This window comes from Hyperolius riggenbachi, chromosome 5 (genome assembly GCF_040937935.1).
Source record: "Hyperolius riggenbachi isolate aHypRig1 chromosome 5, aHypRig1.pri, whole genome shotgun sequence".
NCBI classification, from domain to species: Eukaryota; Metazoa; Chordata; class Amphibia; order Anura; family Hyperoliidae; genus Hyperolius; species Hyperolius riggenbachi.
Window position 1 is genome coordinate 227275124 of NC_090650.1, and position 14353 is coordinate 227289476.

The 14353-nt window shown below is 40.4% G+C and overlaps 1 protein-coding gene across 1 annotated transcript in view; it reads left to right on the plus strand.

Annotated features, from left to right (window-relative positions):
- LPCAT1 (lysophosphatidylcholine acyltransferase 1) overlaps positions 1-14353 on the plus strand; it is a 102851-nt gene that overhangs the window by 52344 nt on the left and 36154 nt on the right. Inside the window, exons 5-8 of the mRNA XM_068236715.1 lie at positions 10012-10070; positions 11175-11209; positions 12173-12227; positions 13346-13428. Of these exons, the coding sequence (XP_068092816.1) occupies positions 10012-10070; positions 11175-11209; positions 12173-12227; positions 13346-13428 (232 nt within the window). The remainder of the gene's footprint in view (positions 1-10011; positions 10071-11174; positions 11210-12172; positions 12228-13345; positions 13429-14353) is intronic.

Below are 14353 nucleotides of genomic sequence, written 5' to 3' on the forward strand. Positions count from 1 at the left end.
CTGTACACACAATTGTGCTCCTAAAATTGTACATAGGTAGATCACTTTGACTTTCTAATTTTTAAACTAGCTCACAAGCCGAAAAAGTGTGGACACCTCTGGTATATACAATATTCAGTAAGAACTTTTATATTTTGAAAGTTTATTCCATGTATTTGTTTTCTATTTTCTATTTAAAGGGAACCTAAACTGAGAATGATATGGATTTTTCCTTTTAACAAAATACCAGTTGCCTTAAGGTGGGTACACACGTCAGATAAAAGTCTTTGGAAAATGAAAGATCACAGACCAATTTTACCCCCTTTCATGTAGTATAAGAGCCATACTCTACACAGTCTATTCTATGGAGCTGAACTCCCCATCAGATAAAAATCTTTACAAGATGCTGCACACAAAGACCGCTGTACACATGCAAAAGATCAGTATCTGTAAAAGATCCATTCCTGCAAAACGCATTCATAGTCTATGATATCTGCAGATCTCATACACACCTTGTTTAACGGACAATTATCTGTAGATCAGATCCACCAGGTTGGATCTTCAGATCGGCAGATAATTGTCTGATCTGCAGATGAATGTCCATTAAACAAGGTGTGTATGGGATCTGCAGATATCATAGACTATGAATGCATTTTGCAGGAATGGATCTTTTGCAGGAACAGATCTTTTGCAGATACTGATCTGTTTAATGTATACAGAATCTTTGTGTGCAGCATCTTGCAAAGATTTTTATCTGATGGGGAGTTCAGCTCCACAGAATAGACTGTGTAGAGAATGTCTCTCATACTACATGAAAGGGGGTAAAATTGGTCTGTGATCTTTCATTTTCTAAAGACTTTTATCTGACGTGTGTACGCGCCTTTACTCTCCTGCTGATCCTGTGTCTCTAATACTTTTAGCCACAGCCCCTCAACAAGCATGCAGATCAGGTGCTCTTACTGAAGTCAGACTGGATTAGCTGCATGCTTGTTTCAAGTGTGTGATTCAAAAACTATTGCAGTCAAAGAGATCAGCAGGGCTGACAAGCAACCGGTATTGTTTAAAAGGAAACCTCCATATCCCTCTCAGTTAAGGTTCCCTTTAATACATACTGTATAAAATTTGGCATAACGTGGGCATTAATAAGAGTAAATTTACACTTTTATGTGGGATTATACTCCCCAAACAAAAATTTCAGTAACTACATAAAAGAACATTTGAAAAGTACCAGTATTCCCTATGTAAAATCATTTGCTTTCACTGCAGGGTGCAGTGGAAGCTTGCTTATTTCTTGTCATCGGCAAAGGCAATAATCTCTCTGTGTTTTTGTCTTCCCTCTGCTGAAGTGATTTAGCTGTTGTCAGAGCGATGTGTCTATTCAGCAGAGGGAGGGGGGCAGAGTAATGGCCCATACTCACGGGCCACTTTTGTGGCCTGTCGCTAGCACATGGGAGCGTGTGTGCGACAGGCCGGCGACAGCTCGTCGCCAGGTCCCTCCGCGTTCACACGCAGAAGAGGGATTAGTGCAGCGATGGAAGCTGTTGCCGACGTTCCTCCCCCTCGTCGGAAGCGCCGTGGATTGTCTATTGGTTGCTGTCGCTAGTCCGCATACACACGCAGACTAGCGATAGTTGCGGCGAAGATTGACCGCCGCCAATCGCCTGGCGACAGCAGCGACGAGCCACAGTTTGGGGTGCGCGCCTCATGCTCACGGGCGACCTGTCGCCGCAACACGCGCGTGCCACATGGTTGCGGCGACAATTGTAGCCCGTGAGTATGGGCCATAAGACACAAGAACGGGAGATTCTTGCCTTTGCCAAAGACAGGAGAAGCTCAAACTTCTACTGCCCTCTGCCGTGAAAATTAACACACTTTTGTAATTTAACATATTTAACACACAGGGAATTCTTGGTAATGCTTTCAAATGTTCTTTTATGTACCTTTGAGTAGTTACTGAAATGTTAGTTTTGGGAGTATAATCCTACTTTAAGAGTTTTATTCATAGACACTTCATACTGATGACTTTAAGTAAATATCTATAAATACCTTTAGCACTTAGCCACCACTCATTAAAACACAAACCAATTAATAAGGTTGCCCCATCTCTCAACATCTGACCTCCATCTGTCTGGCCTAATTCTCCCAATATAAAAGTGTTGCCTGCCGCTTACATAGATATACGGGATCACAGAATACAAGCCTGCATGTTCAGTGCTGTTTGCACATCTCCCTGACAGCTAATGCCTATGGCCAGCTATGTTATATGGATATTGAATGCTTAGAAAGGAAGCGTACTTGGAAATGAGCCTTGTGTTGACTAGATTTTTTTAAGCTCTGTTGGTTTTGACACTGAAGCAAATCCTATTATGACCATATTTAAGAATTAAAAAGTAGGCATGATAATGAAGTGTCCCTCTTAGGGTAGGAACACACTAGGCAGAATCGCATATGTGTTTTCCATAGCACATAGTGGAAAACTCATATGCGTTTCTGCCTAGTGTGTTCCCACCCTTACAAAAAAAATGTATCTTAAAATAAAGGTAGGACTTGTGACAGCTATAGCATTCTAAACATGTATTAAGCTATAGTAATGCCATTTAATCTGCAGTCAAGGGGAATAATACTAGTTATACCTGCAGCTTTTATGACTTTTTCACATTCTGCTTTCTGCTAAAGGACTGGGCTCAACATTTTGTTAGTCATCAGTACCTTTTTTTTTTTTTTTTTTTTTCCTTCCTCCATAGGTCAGATTTGCTTTAAAAGCCTTTTTAGTCCACATACTGTTAACACCTGTATTTACCAATATTGTGTATCGTCTTTTTAACAGCATAGTGCAAAATGTTTACCACACTGAGGAAGACACTTGGTCTGTAATTTGCAGGGCAAGCTAAATGAACAGTCCACCAACTTGCACACACATATACTGTAAATACTCTTTTAATGTAGATGTTCTTCAAATCATTCTCACAAATTTCCCTATAGTATAAAAAAGCCAGTGCTGGTAGACTGCTGACTGTGGGTGATGTGGCTGAGGGCTGATCTGAAGATCTTCATTTATGGCCTCTAGTATATCTGTAGTTTATCTGTAAACGTCTTCTTAAATGCACTCCTGTGAGAAAATGTCAGTAGAAGGCTTACTTGAAAAAGAAAAGTACGAGTTAAGAAGTGCAAGTCCTGCAGCTTCCTGCTTCTGCCTGAAGTTTATGTTGGAAGATGAGAAAAGCTTCAGGCTTGACCAAATAAGCAGCCCTATGAAGAGGAACTCCAGTGAAAATAATGTAATAAAAAAGTGCGTCATTTTTACAATAATTATGTATAAGTGATTTAGTCAGTGGTTGCCCATTGTAAAATTTTTCCTCTCCCTGATTTACATTCTGGTGACATTTTTACTGCGAGCAGGTGATGTCAATGGAAGGAGATGCTGCTTGCTTTTTTGGCAGTTGTAAACAGCTGTTATTTCCTACAATGCAATAAGTCTCCCACAGTGTGGTGTCAGAACCATGGTCCTGACATCACAATGTGGGAGGGATTTCACCTGAATATCAGCCATACAGAGCCACCTGATGTTCAGTTTGTGAAAAGGAAAAGATGTCTCATGGGAAAGTGGATATCAACTACTAATTGGGATGACGTTCAATTCTTGGTTACGTTTCTCTTTAGCTCCTTTCAGACAAACTCTAGTCAGGCCAAAAATGGTTACTGTAGGGGAAGAAGAAAATTCACCACCTTCTCTGTGAATGAAGAAACTGGCAATAGGTTTCACTTTCTTGGTTTATGAATTTTGTATACACTGCTGGCTTGGGGGACCTCCTGTCAACCTGCAACATAGCAGATGGTTTCTTTGCAATGCCAGTAGTGCCTAGGGATATCGTCCAGCCAACTTCTGGTTACATCATTACAGCTTGGAACGCCTCATGAATCACAGGCCAGGGGAGTTTTCTATTCTAGTGATGTACTCCACAACTGACTTGTTTATCACTAGACACAGATTTTCGTTAAACAGCTAATGCCATCTGGAATTGAAAAATATGGAAGCAAATTGTAACTTTAATATTGTTATGTGAACTAAAGATGATGGAAAAATTCTCCTAACAAGTTAAGTAGCTTTACCCAGGAGAGCAGTTGAGTCAATCAAATCACAGATAAGTTACTGGTTCAGCAGATCAGCTGCTGGAAATGTTATGTTGTTAATTCCTAATCAGAAGAAAATGTATGCATGCTCAACATCAAGCTTAACCCTTTCAAGTCTGGCTGTGCAAAAATGTTAATTCCTACACAGTGGCCTGTGTGGGGATAGTTAACATATTAGGACACGTTGTTTGGTCTACATGAAGCAGTCATTTACAAATTTCCACTTGTCCCCACAGAGTAAGGGACCTTAATTTTCACTATGGCAGGTCAGCATAACAGTCTATGTAATATTTCAAAAATTCCCCAAAGACCAAGCTGAATTCTCTCTTCTATCTACAGCAGCTGTAACATTTTTTAGCTAGCCATACTTGCTTTGATTTTCCTGAGTGATTTCTGACAGATTCTATCATTTTCATTGAATGTGCCAGTAACTTATTAGATCGACCCGAAAGTGTGAAAGCGTGAAACATGTTGGAAAATCTCCATGCAATTGGGGCGGTGCATGGGTAGTGGAGGTCCGACTGCCTTTAGTGTTGCACTGCTTTAAGTAATTCAATGCTTGCTGTTTAATCTATCCTGCATAGGTTTCTGCAGAAATCTATTGAAATTGAGTTTGCATTGAAGGGTAGGAATCGATGAGTGGCTGATCGAGTTCCAATCACATAGGGATTGATCGACTAGGCTTATCTGCCTACAATTGACCATATATAGCCAGCCTTAGTCCATCTGCCATGATAAGACAAGTCAATCAAGTCAATTGGACACACTGTAAAATCATGGCAATGAAACGCGGATCGTTCTTCTACCTGTCGGAGGATTACTTTTATTTCATGTTTTATTTTGGTCATTTATTTATTTTCTCTAAAATTTGGCCCACATTCAGAGCTCTCCTCAGGGGGATGGATAATACCTGGTCTCTCTCCAAGTTTCTTCATAAATAAAAAATACAAATCAGGAATCAGAATACACCGTTCCATTGGATAATCTACATACAGTATTTAGCTATGATTGGAGCTTCTTTTTCATAAACTGAAACCTTATTACTATAATTTATTTATTCTAACAGTGACCGACCTAAGGGCTTGTGCATGCATTTACAGCTAAGGTTCAGACAGTTTTTTTCATGGAAATTCACACACAAAAAAAATGATGGTGGGATAATGGATAGCACTCTTGCCTTGCAGTGCTGGAGTCCCAGGTTCACATCGATGACATCTGCATGGAGTTCGTATATTTTTCCATGTTGGCCAGGGTTTCCTCTGGGCACTCCTAATTTCCTCCGTATCCCAAACCACACAGATAAGTTAATTGGTTCCTGTGACATCCTCCTGCCAATTCTGTCTTACTAGGCCACAGTTGCCATGCAGGTCTCATTCACTAGAGACTTCTGGAGGTGATTTCACTGTGAGCGTAGTAAACATTTAAGATTGATTGGTGGGCCCATACATGATACAATCGCGATTGTATGTACAATCGGTAAAATAAAAAATATCAGTTTTACGCTGGAAATCGATGGTAATGCTGCCACCACTGCCCAGATTAAATGGGGAGCGTTCAGACTCCACCTAGCTACTCCTAAAAGGAAGGAACAGTTACTTTACAACCTAGCTAGCGAATCCATAATTTATAAAATAAGAATTCGGTAGTGTGTCTCTTCTGAGGCAGAGTTATAAGCAGCGATCACATAGGCAGAAACAGGTGCAAGACTGAAATGATTCAATCGTTAGTTTTATTCTAAAACTATACCCAAAAATGTACTTTATAACCGACAGGTAAATATACCTGTCATTCAGAACAGACAGGGAGTTATAGAAATGGGTAGAGATGAAAAATGAAATAGAATGTCTATAATACAGTTTAAGATACCATTATCGGAAAGTCCATGAGGCAATTGAAAGTCTGGGCAGTAATTGAAAGTATTTGTCTGGAAAGTCTAAGATGGCCATTTGCCATAGTCCACATGGCTTGTCGGACGGTATTCGACAACAAATGATCAAACAACCTGAGATGAGCCACCCCCCTTCTCAGTGAGACAGAAAATGTCTTAACTATAGAATATACTCTATCTCAAAAACCCTACATGTTAGAATAACTCTAACATTTTTGGGTCTGTCATGATTTATCAAGCACAGCGATATCAAATATGAGGGGTGTGACCGGCGTAGCCCTACAGTGGTACTGTAAACCTGTATGACTATGTGATCTTGGGTCCTATTATTCTGGAAGTTTCCCGGCATGTGTGTTAGAGTATAATTAATGATGCCTGAAGAGATTGTTCCTTTAGTATCTTCCTAAAACTTGACATATTGTAAAATTATGCCCATTATTAAATATAGTTTTGTAGTTTGGCTGAACTCTTGTGAGCATTCCAATGTGCTAAGGATCGGTCCTGTTTCCTTTGAAGCCAGAACAGGGGAAGCTAAGTGTCGATATACCTGCTGGGTCGGTTCTGGCCTGTCTGCTCTAAGCTGCAGTTTGAGGTTTTGTCAATCTGATCTGATGGATGGGGTTATTAACCCTCTATGGTGGTCTAGAGGTGTGTACACACGTCGGATTTTTCCAAATGAGCCGTCGTTTGGAACGTCTGAGCGACCGGTCGTTTGGACACCAAATTGGACATGTGTACAAACGGTCGTTCAGCTGATAACGCTGGTTTTGTCGGATTCGGTCAAATCCAGTCTTATCAGCTGAATGACCATTTGTACACCTGTCCGATTTAACGTCCAAACGACTGGCCGCTTGGAAAAATCTGACGTGTGTACAGTATGTACCTTTAGGAGAAAGCTTTTCACACCTCTGTGATTGGAAGGGGTTGTAATTAAAGCTGCCAGCTGTTTGCTAGCAGAGCAAGGGAGAAGAAAAAAAAAGCTTCAAATTGCTTGCTGGCTGTGTTAGACACTGTAAGGTATCGCACAGCGATTTGGACTAGGTTAATGACAATAGACTATATTTGATTTTGCAACTTTTTTAGACATTCTATGGAATATTATGCATAGAAAAGTATGTTACAAAGATGCTTTTTACAATGGTAAAACACTAAGCTTACAGGTGCTCATGTCCGATCAACAAGAAGCATGCCATGGAGAGTGGGACTGACTTAGATCCTCACTGTAGCTGTGCTTACCTAGTGTCAGCAGCCTACCAATTGGCTGTTAGTTACTGGGAAGTTGTAGCCACAATGTAGATCATAGTCATACTTTACATGTGTGTTCTGACCAAAGTTCAAAGACACTGATCAGACACGCATTTATACAAGCCCTGCTTCAGTTTTATTTATCTCCTATGTCAGTGCTGTGGTATGTTGCCACCATTGTCATGGAGGTAGAAGACAAAGTTAAGGCTTACCCAACAAGTTAGTGGTCTGTTACCACGGAACATATAGTAATTTTCTCATTTGCATCCCATGGGTTGGAACTGCTGAGTAGATAAGCTGAGCTTCGCCGTGCACGAGTCCTGAGTCGTCATAAAAGTAATCCTCTTTATAAAATCAAATATCTTGGCTTGAAGGTGATACTGTGTTGCACTTGCTGTGACCTACAGTCATAAATCTGTTTAGCAGAATGTCTGCCGCTGATGAATGAGAAGTGGGAGTTGTCCATGCATTGAAAACTATGTGGTGTTAATGAAGGTGTGAAATCAGTGAACCACAAACTATTGTCATCCATATAGACTTTTCCATATAATCTCTCACTTCATGCTTGCAGTAAATTATATAATTACTCGTTCAGTGCCAGTGTCTTGACTCACACTTATGACCGTTTGAGGCCCCTTTCACACTGTGGCGTTGCGTTGGCCTGTTTTTACCACAGGCCTACACTAAACCAATGAAAGTCTATGGGGCCTTTCATATCGACGTGATGCGATGGAAGTGACATTTTTAGCGCATACCCGATGCGAGCGCATACCTAGGTTACTGGTCAACCTGTGCGGCAACTTGCGGCAGACCGGAAGTCATGTAAGTCTATGACGCAGTAGCATTGCTGCGGGCATGCGCGAAAGCGTATTTAGTCAATACACTTCAGTTTATCTTTTCGGCTGCAGGAAGTGAGCGCTAGAGAGCTTCACTTCCTACTTGGCCTGATGCCAGAACGGGGATTACCGCGTATTAACGCGCAAATCCCTGAAGCTTATTTAATGCCAATGTTGGTTTGCATTGTGGAACCAGCCTCAGGGTTTGAAAACAAGGTTGCTCTTTGGTGGCATGGTAGCCAAACAATCACTTCTGCAAAGCTAGAATATTTTTCACTTCTTGCTGGTGCAGTGGTTCTCTCATCCCTTGCCAGGAGGGTCTAGCCCTTCATGTGAAGACAGTATGACCATTGGCTAGCTAATGCTGCACTCCCTCATGGCTCCACAGAAGTGACTAGGAAAACCGCATCGCCATATACAGTACATCAACCACATGTGTGGAGACTGGACAGTGTGATGTTCACCAAAGACACTTTTCACAGCACTGTCCTTGTGTGTGCCAGTCAACATGCGGAGTGAGGGCTCGTTTCCACTATCACGAATCCGCATGCGTCCAACGCATGCGGATTCGCACATGTAATGCAAGTGGATGGGCCTGTTTCCACTGTAGCGTTGCTGAGGTGCAGTTTTTCCAGCGGTGAAAAAACGCACAAAAGAGCCGCAGAATTCGCCTGCGAGTGCAATGCATGCGAATCGCCGCTAATGTATTTAATAGGAAATTCGCATGCTGTTTTGGTATACGAATTTTCATGCGAATTCGCATGAAATCAATGGAAAAAGCACACCGGCATTTCCATGGTTAAATTCGCATACATCGTCATCCATGCGAATTTTCACGCGAATTCGCACGAAAATTTTTCGCATCCGCATGCGAATTTTGCCGCAGCGATTTCGCAACGCAATAGTGGAAACGAGCCCTCAGTCAGATGTGAGAAATTATTGAAAAATAAAAAACATACATTTTTATTCTTTCAAATATTACAATTTTAATGTGGGCACCCACATATCCTGTCTAATGCACCCAGAAATCATGTGTAAGGCCTCGTTCACATCATGACGCGCTTCCGTGTGCATTTGGAAGCACGTAATAATGGCAGAAGGGCATAGACAGCCCTTCTGCCGTTCACATCATAGGAGCTGCACAGCAGTACGATGCGCTATGATGCACTTGCATACTGCTGCATGCAGTTTGCCCGCAAGCACTGCAATTAATGGGATCAGCAGAGCAGCACGTAGCGGCGCAGATGGCGTGCCTTCTTACGCGTTGCATTCCGATCGCACAGCCATCTGCATGTCATGATGTGAACGTACCCTAATGCAGATTGCTACATTGCAGTTGCTAGCTTTGTACCACCTGATGTGGTACAAAGCTATGCAATCACTCACACTCTGCTTCTGCTTGTAATATCTTTTCTAAATGCTACTGTTGGAGATCTTCATAACATTAAACGTTTACATGGATTCTAACATGGAATCTATTGCTGATATTGCGGCAGATTTAGCAAAAGCAGTGCAAGGACAATTAGAGCAAATCGGGTGCAGAAATGCAGCAGTTGCTCATAGAAGCTAATCGCAATCTTTATCTGCTTAAATTTTGCAACAATTCTGCTCCAATTTGCCTTGCATTGGTTTTGATAAATCTGCTCTATTATGAGATGTGTGCTTACCTTGCAGTTCAGTATGTAAGGCTCCTTTTTATAAATCAGTTTTGTAAGATTTGTTCAGGGTTACTTTAAGCTCATGCAGAATTAATTGTAAAACTAGCTATCATCCTCCAATGCTAAATATTCCTGTGTACCTCAATGTTTATTAACATTTGCTTTAGGTTTTTGGGATTACAAATCTTGTGTGTATTTAGTACTATATTGCTATTTGTGTTGATTTTCTGTTTTCATTGACAACCTAATGTTTTTATATATATATTTTTTTAAGGTGCGTTTATCCCTGCTGTACCCGTCCAGCCAGTTGTTTTGAGATACCCAAATAAAATGGTAGGTAGCCTTGCATACATATAAATAATGCACTCTTGTCTGTTCCTTCACTATGTCTTGCCTTTGCATTCGTGCATTGCTGTCAGAAATCTCAAACGCTACAAATGACAAGACCTATAAATATGGAAAAGACCGACGTGCAGAGCATGGTTTAGGCATTCCTATCCTTATTGCTGTTTTAGTCAGTCTTGCAAATATTTGTCCAGTGTAGCTGTCATAGACTAGATAAACAAATTAAAACAATAGTGTTCATTGTTTCAAGAACTTGCACGTGAATCTAAATGTGTCACAAGCACAAAGGTGCTGCTCAGTCCAGAAATCGCAAGTCATTTTAACCTTTTCATTTCTTTTGTATAATGGTCATGTGACCAATATTGAATATTTCTTTTTCCCAAAAGCCAATTAAATATTTGTTATGACGCACATATGAAGAATACATGATTAATTGTTGTTCGGTGTTTATTTTTTGAGTAAGACTAACCATCAGCCTATATAATAAACGGCGTATAGGATAAGTAGGTGCCTGAAGCCTGCATGGTATAGTAGGTATTGATTACATGTAGTGAGCACCATCTGGGAAGGTGGTCCAGATTTAAATCACACTTGTCTCAGAGCCACAGCTCATGGCAGCAAATAAATAGTCATTTGGCTTTTGGGAATGGATAAATCCCTTGACAGTAATGCATCTTGTTTACAAAAGCAATAGCTGCAGAAAGGAAGCCAGAACCTTTCCCTTGTGTTAAGAAGAGAACTGTCACATTAGGTGGCTCATGAAAACCCCTTACATTGTGGGGAATTGTTGTTGTGTTGTACACAGTACAAACAACCTAAATCCAGATCTATAGTCTTTGTCCTTGGAAAGGGAATCTTTTGCCTTTTTCTCGGTTCATCTTCTAGATGTTCAAACACTGATCTGTAAACACACAGCAAGCCATTATATGCTTAGGTCTCACACCCCTGCATCCTGTTACAATGGACTTTTCCAGGATGTGTGTGTGTGTATATATATATATATATATATATATATACATTTTTTCACTTCTTGTTAAATGATTGTGCTGACAATGGCGAAGATTTTAATTTAATGTTTTGTTTGTTTTGTAGGATACAATAACCTGGACATGGCAAGGCCCTGGAGCGTAAGTGCTGTTTGGTTTACTTTGCGAGCGTTGCATTTTGATAGAATAAAAGTAAAGCACAGCCAGTGAACATAGCACACTCTTATGACTAGTAAATATTGTTGCCCCATCTATATGCATCATCAAATTCTACATATAGATAGGATGGCATGGTGGACACAAAATGCAGTTTTAAATTATGGTTTTTATTTAGTGAGAAAAAAACTCCAAATCTACATGGCCCTGTGTGAAAAGTGATTGCCCCCCCCTTGTTAAAAAATAACTTAACTGTGGTTTATCACACCTGAGTTCAATTTCTGTAGTCACCCCCAGGCCTGATTACTGCCACACCTGTTTTAATCAAGAAATCCCTTAAATAGGAGCTATCTGACACAGAAGTAGACCAAAAGCACCTCAAAAGCTAGACATCAGGCCAAGATCCAAAGAAATTCAGGAACAAATGAGAACAAAAGTAATTGAGATCTATCAGTCTGGTAAAGGTTATAAAGCCATCTCTAAAGCTTTGGGACGCCAGCGAACCACAGTGAGAGCCATTATCCACAAATGGGCTCGCTACATGATTTAAAAATAAAAAAATTAAAAAAAAAACTGCTGCGCTGCCCCCTGGCGGTATTTTTCATACCGCCAAGGGGGTTAAGGGGCGCACGGGGTCACAGAGGCAGGACACACTTAGTGGGGGCAGTTTTTAAGCATGGTCCCCCACTGTTTTCATAGTGGGGGCCACATGCACCCTAGTTACGCCCCTGCCTCTCTGTAGAGCAATAATTATCACCTGAGGAATTGAGTCCTGATCTCTGCACGCAACAGTAATTGTGCATGTGTACACTCCTTAAGATACCCTTGATTATTACCTGATCTAATAGTGCTTGGTTAGCTTACCACATGAACTCCAGTGACATTCATGGGAATTGAAGACTTGTCCTTGGATGCTCTAAATTCTACATTTCATTTTCTCTGTTCTAGAATGAAAATACTTTGGCTTACATTATGTCAGTTTCACAACTATGTAGAAATTGAGGTAAGGAGTCCTTTGATTTGTATGGATTGTACTATTAAGTATGTATCAACGTTTTGTAAAAGTAATACCTTTTAATGGCTGACTGATAGAGTTAAATTATGCAAGCTTTCTGGAATCTAGTCCCCTTCTTCAGGCATATTTCCAGATGTTAGCTACTGTTGAGTATTAAATTCGTCTCCCCTCATTTTAAAGCAAGCCTAAATAGATAACAAAAATCTGGGCACAGGTCCTACAGGCAAAGGCATTGTATGTATACCCTCTAGTGTACATGATGCAATAATGTGCCCTCTAAATTATTTAAAGTCTCTTTCAGACTGACTGCAATGCACCATATATTACAGCTTCTGCAGGGCCCTTTGAAGTCTTGCAGCTTTCTAGTGTCCCCTGTGTTGTATTCCTTGAGTAATTTGGGGAATTAAATTGTAATCATCCTCTGCTTTCCTCTCGTTATAGAAACTGTATGTCAGGAAGGGAGTGGGGGGCACAGGTTGTTGTCCAGGGACCCAAATCGGTCAGAAAAGGCCCTTGATAGAGCATTCATACAGGAACCATGGTCAGGCAGAACAGGGTCCTATATGGATACATCAGTTTTCAGACAAAAATTTCAAGATTTTAATGAAAACGATATTGGCAATCTATTTCATTTCAGCCTGATTGAATTGTTCGAGTTCTGTGACTGGACATACGTTAGACAACCCTCACCCTAAGCTTTCCTATTTGCACTGTAACTGTCTATTCCTTATCTGGTACCTTGGTAAAGTCATTCAAAGCCAAGAGTGACTGTCTTGCTTTTAGAATATCAAATACTTTGCAGTACCATCCTGTAATCCTGCTATTGGTTTAATCCCAATAATCATATTTGTATAGGGCTTTTCTCCTGTTGGACTCAAAGCGCTCAAGAGCTGCAGCCACTGGGACACGCTCAAGAGGCCTCTTTGCAGTGTTGGGAAGAAAATGTAGGAAGAAATAGGCCATGACAGCATGGGAAATAGCATGACAATGGGGTGGCATGATTTAACATTTATTGCTGAACTCAGACTAAGCAGGATGCAGAATAATAGAAACGTACTTTTGGTGTGAGGAATATTCATGTGTATTGTCTTTTTTTTATTGTGTAGTTTCTTCCAATATATACTCCATCTGAAGAAGAAAAGAAGAATCCTGCCTTGTATGCCTTTAACGTAAGGCGTGTAATGGCCAAGTATGTACCTCAGATATCTTAGTCTGTTGCATTTTGTGATTGTTTGTAGCACATTCTAATACTTTTGACTGATCTATAATCTTGCCCTCCATCCTGCCACGTTGCTGAGATGAATATTTGGTCACAGTGAGACAAATGCTCAGGTTAAGGCCTCCCTCTATTCACAACTGTAACATTAATGATAAAAATACATCTTAGAATTATGTCGCTCGACATACAGGTTCATTCTAATATTTGTGTGTAAAAGCTTTGTGATGATTTAAAGAGAATATATTTATGGTTGTGTTGTGTTCCAGTAACCTATTATCTTAGTTCCTCTTATGGTCAGCAGTTACATCAATGTGGGGCGTTTAACAAACATTGTTGGGTCATCACTAGCTTTTTCACATCGCCTTTTAGTTTCAGGCTTTGTGACCCTTGTACGGTTTTAGACATTTGTAAAAAAAAAAAAATGCTATGAACATACATTACTCGATTATTCATTATGGGCCCCATGGTGAGTAATCGAGTAATGTATGTTCATAGCGAGTTGTACAAAATTACATTCTGAAATCTATTGGAAATTTGTTTGCACTACCCTGGCAGCAATAGATCCCTCTCTGATGAGATTCGATCAGAGAGGAATCTAATGGTCAAATCTGATGACCATCTGCCAGTGTATGGGCACCTTAAGTTTTATCAATTAACTGCGCAAAATAAAAGAACAAAAATCAAATTAATATTTGGTGTGGCCAACCCTTACGTAGAAGAACGGAATCATTTTAAAGGCACACTTGCAAATTGGGGGATGAGCATGCAAAATTCACAAGGTCAAATTCATAGCAAATCTTGTTGATTTGCATAAGGTAAATTCTTCACATATATGAGGCAGACTTTCACCATCAGGTGAATTTGTTGGAAGGAGGTTGCTTATGTCTTTTTTTCC